A 9,996-nucleotide genomic window follows, 5' to 3' on the forward strand; every position below is an offset into this window, starting at 1 on the left:
TGATTTGAAGTTTAGATTAGTGACTGTACCATCAAAGGGGGTTGAAGCATTGTAAAATTATTGTCTTCCAAAAATATTCGATGTAAATTTAAGTGTACCGAATTTTTAATCGTAGTATTCTTGTTATTTTAATTGGCTGACATTCCTTACACCCGCCAGAGGCTGAAGGGATGGTGTAAATTCAACTAGGGTGAATACCGCCATATAAAACTGTCCTTACAATATATCACTATACTATATTGGAATATGTCTAAACCTATCTGTACCTGTGTCTTCAATCTATGAGGATTTATACAAGACATCTTCTCTAGCTCCGCCTCTTGGGCAAAGGATTAAATCCTTCATGTCTTCTGTCTGCATTGAGCTGGAAAATATAGTTCCTTCCCGTCTTCTTCTTCTTCTTGGCAGTGAGTAAGACAAGGTGACCTAACACTGAAAAGTTTTTAAAATCAGAAACTAATTTAATGTATGTCATATTTGGGATTACGCTTTCTTAGCAAAGTACAAATTCTAGCACCTTTTTGTATGAGTCCCTTCCGGGACTTTGTCACATTGTGGTAGTCGTGGTGGCTGAACGAGTTAGGCGGCTGACTTTGTATGCTGTTGATTACACGCCTGACTCGGAGGGTGCGGGTTCAAATCCCGGATGGGACTCAATCAAAAAAGTACTAGAATTTGTACTTAACTAAAAAAGTGTAATCCCAAATATGACATACGTTACATGTGACCACTTTCTAAATGACATTGTGTAATCACAGATTTCAAATTAGTTAGAATTAGAACAATACATTGTAGATTACAACTCTATCTTTACAGGAGAAGCCAATGCCATTTGGCGCTAAAATGCGCTAAAATATATAAATAAACACCCAAAATATAAACGATATATAATGTTTTCATATATTCGTTCTTGCTTTCAAACTATTAATAGAAATAGTTAATAGAAAAAATAGAATTGTATATCAGTCTTGCCAATACGACATCGTCTTCTGTTGGTTACCCAGCCACGTTGGCATTTGAGTGAACACAATGGCCGATTTTGCTGTTAAGGCAGCACTCAACAAATCTGTGACAGCACTTCTTATTCCATACTCTGATTGCCGTCATTAGAACCTATATCCGCGAAGAAATGGGACATATATTGGTTACACCTATTTGTGTATACATAGTCAGCCCAGACCTGAAGAGGATTATCCTATTGGCCACTCTGGCTGTGCTCATTGATAACTGTTAAAAGGTAAAGATCCTCCATTTTGTATCCCTTGTGATGAAAAAATCACGATTAAGCTCATCTTGCTTGACTGTACTGATTTTAAATCACATGGGATAACTCTTTCAATGTCAGAACAGTTAAGCATCTTTTATATATTGTTAATTATCATTAAATCCCTGTTTTTATCAAAGGAATTTAAATTAAAGCACAGATTCTTTGTTTGTGTCCATGCTTTAACTATTTAAAGCTTACCAGATTTTTAAGCGTAGTATTTTTGTTCTTTTAATGTTGGGCTAAATTGTTCCTTCAATCTCCAGCGGCTGAAGGGATGGTGTGAATCCAACTAAGATCCATGCAGGTAGGAAAGGCACCTTAAGCTCCTATGGTCCCTGGTATGGTGATTTACCTTCATTTGCTGGCGACCAATAGCCCATTATTACACTGTACTGTCTAAAACAGTTTTTTACTTTTAAAAATACATGCTAGCTGGTTTCAACTATTCTTGTGCTACTCTAGTTTTTTTACAGTCCTTCGATGACATTCCTTGTCACTATATCGTTGAAATATTGCCGAGGTGACGTTAAATGTTGGGACTGATAAACCATATCCGCGTGAAAAGTACGAATTGGAAATGAGTTCACCTTGAATGACTGATGAGTATAGGGTGACATTCTCGAAGTACACATACAACGCTCCACACAGTTATATTGTGCAGTCTCTCTGTATTCGATTACATTCCTATAAATGTACTTATTCCAGTATATGGAGTTAATAAGAAAACGATCATATAACCCGATGACCATACCTGATTCTAGTAGGGTCACTGTACACTGGTCCGGACTCAAAACAATATGGAATCTGAGACAGTTAATCGTCAGCTGGAAGATATTGTCAGAAAATCACCAAGTTCTTTAAACGCTGCAGCCCCACCAGCCTCCCTGTGGTGGCGTAGAGGTTACTGCGTTCGCTCGTCACGCCGAATCTGCCGTTCGAGTCCCAACATGAGTACAATGTGTGAAGATTTCTTCTTTCTTAATTTCTGATACCCGTGATACTTCTGGAATATTGATAGTACTGAGCACCTATCGTTTGTAAAGTGATGAAACTAGATGAAAACCATTTTCACTCACTCACTCATTCCAGCCACACTGGAGATGAAACTTCTCCCAGGGGAAGAGACACAACCCAACTATCTTCAGCCAAGACATACCGATACTGCAAAAGCAACTGGCCTTAAATATGATGAATACTAGTAAATGGTGAATTATTGTAGTAACCATGAGATAAGCTCTGTCGTATTAATCTCATCTTACATGGCAATGCAGGTCTCTCAATTACTGAAAATCAGAATGTTTTCAAATATGTACATATCTATATCTCTCAAACAAAACGCCTTCTTAGCTAACATCTGTTTTACATATTCTATCCTCTGTCTGTCTCTTGTGTATGTTTTAAGATGAATTTGTAATTATCGGGAGAGGGCTTTTCTAAGCTGGATAACTTGTGCCCAATCCTTTTCTTAATGAATAAAATATGTTTAAATCAAATCAATCAAAGCTCTGCCATAGTATTCGCGACCTGTTCCAATGACAGGAGTTACGTATGTGCCCTAGATATTTAATATATATTTCAATTTAATATGTATTTCATCACCCTAGAGAGCGGCTTTATGCAACAAACCAACCAGTTGTGTAGCCAATTTCTACGTGTCGAGGAACATTCGTGGGATATATAGCAGTCATTGCATCTGCTCTGTTTTATTGTGCGTTTATGCTTTGTAATTAAGAATGACGTTTAGGTAATATTATCTCTTTTCAGATATTTCAGTTCTAAAATGGCCACGTTTCTTTAAAACGTCAGTATATATCACTATCTCATGTTCATGGTGGAAGAAAGTCCAAAGTCGTCCATCAGAAATTTATAAATTTGACGAAACTGAACAGCACGGGCATGGACGTGTCTCATGGCCAACAGAGAAACTGATCAGAAGGAAACTGGATTTGGAACAGCAGGTTGCACAAAACATCTGGAGAGTTATGTCACCTTCCTACAACTTGTTTCATGTATAGAGCGTTCTTGATAAATAGGCAAAGACTAAATCATACAAACAAGGTTTTTATTTTGTTTCACCAAAAGTGTGGAAGTTGGCGTCATTTATTGTCCTAGCGGCAGCTCTTGGTGCAGTGCGACCACGTCGTTGTCTCGGGACAATTCATGAGTACGGCGCGGTCCTTCTCGCAGCGGTAATATGACGTATTGCTGGCGGGATTTGGGATGTTGGAGATACATCCCGGCTGGCAAATACCTGACGAAAATAACAGTAGTCACTGAAATTGCTTTGCACGATTTTAACTGAACCCGATTCTTATAACTCTCTAACCGGCAAAGAAAATGCTATAAAAGTTACTTAATCTCTCACTGACTGTCATATGGAATATAATAAACTACTTTTATATCAAACTGATAATTTGATGCTCCATAGGAATGTCTTAATTAAAGAAAAACAAGAGAATATATGTTACAGTTTAAACGTGTTTAGGAGATTTGAGATGTAAATTTACATAAATGTAATCACAAGCAGGCAACACAAACAATGATCAAGTCCACCTGAGGCAGTTGTATGCTTCTCGGTGTCTTTCTGTAAACAAAGGGTTCTGTTCTGTCTGTTTCACCGTTGTCTGTTCGAAGTTAACCTACTCCATTCCAAGATCGACCCATGATACTACCAACATCAATACAGCTACATATTCCATCGGAAGTGCGCGTGCGTCAAAAGAGATGAAGAAAATTAGTTTTTTGATACAAAACTGCTTTTAAACAATGATGAACATGGGTCATCAGCAAAGCGCTACTAAGTACTATTGAACCGAAGTATCAAACGCTAATGAGCTGGCGTGGCCAGATCGGTTGCTGAGGGGTACAAGGTCGACATCAAGTCCACAGTGTACACGCAGTGAGGCTAACAGACAAAGTAAACTGAAATTCAGAAAGTGCAGATTCTGAGAACTCTGAAGACGACACGTCAGATGTACTGAGGCAGATCAGATCAGATTTAAGTACACTGAATAAGACATTTGATAACGTGAGGAAAGAACTTTCTGACGAATTCTCAAAACTAAAGTCAGAAAACGAGGAACTCTAACATCGACCTTCCAAACGAGTATTTCGGGGACAAAAAGAGGCTCAAAGTAGTAGAAACAATCTGATTTTCCACGGAACCGAAGGCGTGGTCGGTAAGTGGACAGGTACAGAAAGATGTGTGAGAGATTTAATGAAAAATGTTCTGAATCTTAAAACCCACAACGACGTTGGCATTGTGAATAGAAACAAACAATTATCGTGGAATTTCATCATTGAATACAATGGGAAAACTTTCAACATCTGTATAAGAACACAGATCGTGGGGATATAACATATTTTACGCGGTTTTTTTTAAATAGAGATGTAAAGGTATTCAGTATCAAATATGGTAAACTAAATTAAGCCCATCACCATTTCTGTATAAGTATTGTTGTAGATTACGACCTGCACATTTGAAACTTGCTCCGACCTACTACGCATACTGTGTAAATTTAGGTGCCTGAGCTATAAACCTAATGTACAACAATAGTGACATGATAAAACTGTAAATACTTAATTACTGCAGTGTCCAAAAAGTAATTCTAATTTCATCCAAGATGAATTTCACGTTTTCTTGGTTTCACGAAAACAGAAAACTGTTGTTACCAAGTTATTTTTATATTTATCCAGCACGTGACATATACACAAAATTTAGAATGATTCATAACCGTGTATCGTTCTGACACTCAATCTACCAGTTTTATATTGTAATATATAAATAATCACTCCGATATTCTGAAATCATGTATATACACTGTTGCACTTTTGGCTTGGTTGAGTTATCATATTTCTCTCTGACCTTTTAATCAATGGTAGTTTTGTTTTAAAAACTACCATACAGACGGCAAGGTTCTCACCTTGACAACTTTGAATGTTGCAGCTTTCAGTGGTTTCTGTAAATCCCCCGTTGATGGGACGACACACCAGTCCTCCAACACATTTTCTCTCTTTACGCACGATTCGACTTCCTTCCCCGCACAGAGAGTCACACGGAGTAGCCGAAACCTCAGTCCACTCGCTCCAGTGTCCCCATACTGCGAACATGGATGGTTTCACACACAATCATCATACAGTTTACTCCTTGTTTAACGTGGGGAAAAAACCAAATCTAAACTGTCCGTCTGAGAAATATCGACAATCAAACAATTGGTTAATAATCAGAGCAAACGTGCCCCGATGACACGGGTTAAACCTCTACTTCCCATTTTGAACTTGTGTCAATTTTAGCCACGAACTCCTACGGTAATTGTTAGTTGACTTTTACAAGCAGTATAGGCTGCTGACGAAGTATAGTGATCATGGAAGCACATCTCTCTCACGTAGAAGTGCCCTTTGCTTCGTGCTGCATAGTTTAGGTATAAACCTGCTTCCAACCCGGATGCTTTAAAAGTACTCTGGATAAGGATCGAAATAACACCCTGAGATCGGGATATTCGGCACAACAGGGACATATAGTCTGGTTCATAATTATTGAGAATTTTTCTTCTTACTTTGAGCTATCCTAACACCTCAACTGATTCACTGATACTTAAAACTAAGTAATGGTATAAGGGAGGTAACTCATCTTGGCCTACTGAGTATAGTACAATTAGAGTTACCTCCCCTGAATTTGTAGCAGACGTCATTTTCCTCAGCACTGTCAACAATGTCTGCTGAAGATAAAAGAAGGTTGATTTTTGAGTTGTGTAATCAAGGAATTGATGATGTAAATACATTGGCAGAGAGAACAGGAACTCCTCTTTCTACTGTGTATAGGATTTGGAAGAATTTTAAAGAGGGAAAGGATTTTGGGCACCAGAAAGGAGCAGGGAGACCCAGATAATTGGACTTCTCAGATCGCGTCCGGTTGGGAATTTTAGCGTCTAAAAAGCAAAGGGCAAGCATCTCCAACATCAGGTATGAAATAATAGAAAGGGGATCAACAGTTGTATCAAAATCTACAGTTAGAAGAAATTTGATTGATCTTGGATGGGAGAAAAAGACTGGAATTCCTTCTCCTCTCATGAAACAAGAACATAAAGACAGGCGTGTTGAGTGGTGTTTGGCACATGAAAACTTTGACTGGGAAAATGTGATTTTTACTGATGAAAGCTCAATATGGGTATATCCCAATAATGTGAAAATATGGACAAAGTCTGCGTCAGCACCGTTGTATCGACGACCTAAATACAGCCCAAAGTTTCATGTATGGGGAGGGATATCCTTATTAGGAACGACCCCGCTGTGTGTGTTTGAGGGAAATCTGACAAGTCAACGCTACACTAACATATTAGATAATTTTCTCCTTCCAAGTGCACATGTGTTTTATGGAAATGACTGGATTTTGCAGCAAGATAATGTTCCTAAACACACCGCAAAACATGCCAAGCAGTGGTTTCAGGAGAAAAATGTGACTGCATTACCATTTCCTGCATATAGTCCTGACTTTAATCCCATTGAGAACATTTGGGGGATGATGAAGGAATGTGTGAATCAAAAGGGGTTGACAAAAATTGAAGACATGAAGAGAGAAGTGGTCCGATACTGGGACAGCATAACTCACGAAACACTAACCTCTCTGATAGGAAGTATGCCTACCCGTCTTAGACTGTGCCGTGAAGCTCAAGGAGACTTGATAAAATATTAAATTGTTACCTACACAACATGAAAAGGTCAGTTCACTTTCACAATACATTCAATTTTATCTGATTTGTTCTCGTTTAGTAATATGAAATGCTTTAGCTATTCTCAATAATTTTGAACCATACTGTATATACGGTTACGAATACATACAATGACAGGATGGTTACATGTATGACTTTACAGTTTTCCTGATGGTATTACAGAATATACATAGGGTCCATAACAACTTACCTCCAAGTACGTATGCTTAATTAATCACGAGGTTTTCTTTTCTAAGATGCTGTATTTAATAATTTCTAAGCCTAATTTCGATTAATCTTTTGCAGAAAACAAACGACGGTGTCTGTGGCCTAAATTAAGAATCCTCCCACAGGGCTAACGGTTTAGCGGTTTATGTTCGGGTTAAATATCCTTTCTAGATGATTTTAATTACGTCTGTGATTCTCTTAAGCCATACAAGGCAATATGACCGCCTCATTTCTACTACCAACGAAAGTTTAGATCAGTACATTCAGCTGAAGCTGACTAGTCATGCATCACTCCACGATTGCATTGTGGGAATGTAAACATTGCAAACATTACCGTGTCTCTGTAAAGTTTTAAGTCGAACTACGAGGCATTTTATCCTAAACATAACCGTAATGTTTCCACTAGTGAAGTTTGCTGTGTGATGCAACTGCAAACCAAGAAACGTAATGCGACGAAGCAGTTTACTGTGGGAGGCTGTACCAGGTGATAGCAACTGACATCCATCGTGACGTCGTTTACATTGTGATGTAATGCAAAAAAGTTCGGTTACGAGGGGGGCAGACTGGAATGGTGCAGTAACGTCAACACATTGTGACGTAATGCAAAAAGTGCGCATTATCGTCTGATAACGTATTGTCGGCGCCTTTGATCTTTCACCGAAGCATCATAGAATATGTCATCGAAAACGTAAACCAGGACTTAATTACGATCTGGAGTCCACGGAAAAGCAGCACTTCTGATATCAGGTTAATAAACTGGGTAGTACAGAATGCACAGAACAGGGGTGACAAATCAAACTCTGTGTGCGGTTTTCAGTTGCATCAGAGGGCGTTGTCACTACAAGTTTTAATATTTAAAAAAACATACTCACCAAATCCGAAGGATCTGAAATACAAAAACAGGCGTTACAATATTTGAAGTACATTTCGGGTAACACATTTCGCTCCATTGAGGAAGACACGGAAACATAACGAACATGAGTAGACGTGCCTAGTAATGAAAACAATAACCGTGTCTGTGATGTTTGTGACATGTTAAAGAGTGCGTGAGTTTAGTTTTACTCCGCAATCAGCAATATTCCAGTACATGGCTGCGGTCTGTATATAATCGAGCCTGGACCAAATAATCCAGTGCTCAAAAGCATGAGCATCGATCGAAGCAATTGGGAACCGATGACATGTGTCAACCATGTCAGCGACCTTGACCACCCGATCCCAAAAGTCGCCTCTTACAACAAGTATAATCGTCTTTTATGGCAAGCATGGATTGCTGAAGGCCTATTCTACCCCGGGACCTCCACGGGTCGCCATGATTAAGAAACGTAAACCCAGGCTCATATTCCCTCGCAACAACAGTTTAGAGAGTAACATGAGAAGTAAGCCAGTACAAAACGCAAAAGCGCCTATCAACTCCTTACTTGCACGTTCGTGCTTTGGCTAACAAAGTATGGTTATGGGTACGTTAGAAATAGGGCCCGGTTCTGACACCTGAGACATAGAAAGGGTAAGTAGGCATTGGCTCGCTGGGTCCTTCAACGTTCCCAAAAGACAACCAGTGTGGTCTTTTTAAAAATTGTTCGATCAACACGATCAACAATCAAAGTTCTACACCTACTTGGGAGATGTAGGCACCAAGTCGAAAAGCTGAAAATGAGCTGCCAAACTAACTAAAGAAAATATGTACAACCCATGGGGATGCTAAAGTAACTGGAAAGCATTAGAAAATTCTATTTAAACCTACATAACCCCGCTGCTGGATGTAAATAAAAGATCCCATAGCCCTTGGCCACTCACCAAAATATTATCATAGGTTCAGGTCTTTATTGACCAGATCGATGCTTCCAGATTTGGAAGCATCCATATAAAGGTCTACAACCTACATCACTTCTTTCTTACGTAGACATCGGGATAACGCGCGTGGCGCAACTAGAATACTGTTACAAATGGTCTTAACCCACTCACTCACTCACTCACTCACTCACTCACTCACTTACGGAGAGACGATGGAGCTGAGAACCAGGATAAGCATCGCTGCATGTAAGGCGTTCATCGTCAGTAGTTGAGGATTGAAGAAACTACGTAGATAGCTGAGACAGAGGAGAGGTAGTTAATCCTGAAAGGTAGATGAAGAATGTGAGAATTACGATACACCCTGTCCTGTCCGATAAAAGTTTTTTCGCGTCTTCGTTGATGTCACTCGTGTTTCAAGTCTTGGTTCGAATCTCCCGTGATCTTGCGATGGGTGAGCGTTGTTGATATGTAACCATCAATCGTGTTCATCTTGGCTTCGGCTAAAATCCCAATCTCCTCGTGCTTCAGTGTATTACGTTGCGGTCAACGTGAAATGAATTTAAGAGCTATTCCCGCCAGTTCCGTTGCCCCGGCTGCTATTTCTAACCTGAGGACGACAGGCGCGGCAGTGATAGTCAACAGAAAGCAGACGCCGGCTGCCCTGAGTCCCACGCTGACTTCTACGAGTGTGGTGTCTGTACCATCGACGGCATCTACTGCTCTATGATACAATGCTTGTACAATCCTTGTTGCGTCGGTGACGAAATCCATCCATATTTTTGAATGTTGTGACCTCTTCGTCCATGGCCGGATACAATCCCATCGCATATAACATAAGTTAGAAAATAATATTTTATTGGTTTTCCGTCAATCTCTGGTTAATGTTATTAAGGCCAATACAGTTTACATTTTCGTACAAAGTCCAAAATCTTCCGATCTTTCGCCAAGAGCCGTTCACTCCCGTCGTGGACCCGGGGGCATATTTGGTCCAGAAACCCGTTT

At 39.6% G+C, this 9,996-nt stretch overlaps 1 protein-coding gene across 1 annotated transcript; it reads right to left on the minus strand.

Moving 5' to 3' along the window:
• Positions 1-3,375: 3,375 nt before the first annotated feature.
• LOC137261502 (uncharacterized) lies at positions 3,376-9,253 on the minus strand. Its single transcript, XM_067799257.1, has 4 exons — positions 9,198-9,253; positions 8,076-8,089; positions 5,191-5,367; positions 3,376-3,518 (listed from the first exon to the last, which is right to left on the minus strand). The coding sequence occupies exons 1-4, from the start codon at positions 9,251-9,253 to the stop codon at positions 3,376-3,378; spliced, it is 390 nt and encodes a 129-aa protein (XP_067655358.1).
• Between the last annotated feature and the right edge of the window lie 743 nt (positions 9,254-9,996).

The sequence above is a fragment of the Haliotis asinina genome, chromosome 14 (genome assembly GCF_037392515.1).
Source record: "Haliotis asinina isolate JCU_RB_2024 chromosome 14, JCU_Hal_asi_v2, whole genome shotgun sequence".
Taxonomy (NCBI): domain Eukaryota; kingdom Metazoa; phylum Mollusca; class Gastropoda; order Lepetellida; family Haliotidae; genus Haliotis; species Haliotis asinina.

Coding starts and splice junctions, on each gene's coding strand:
- LOC137261502 (XM_067799257.1), bottom strand. CDS start 9,253: ATGAACGCCTTACATGCAGCGATGCTTATCCTGGTTCTCAGCTCCATC. Junction 3,519..5,190: donor CAACATTCAAAGTTGTCAAG/GTGAGAACCTTG, acceptor TATTTTCGTCAG/GTATTTGCCAGCCGGGATGT.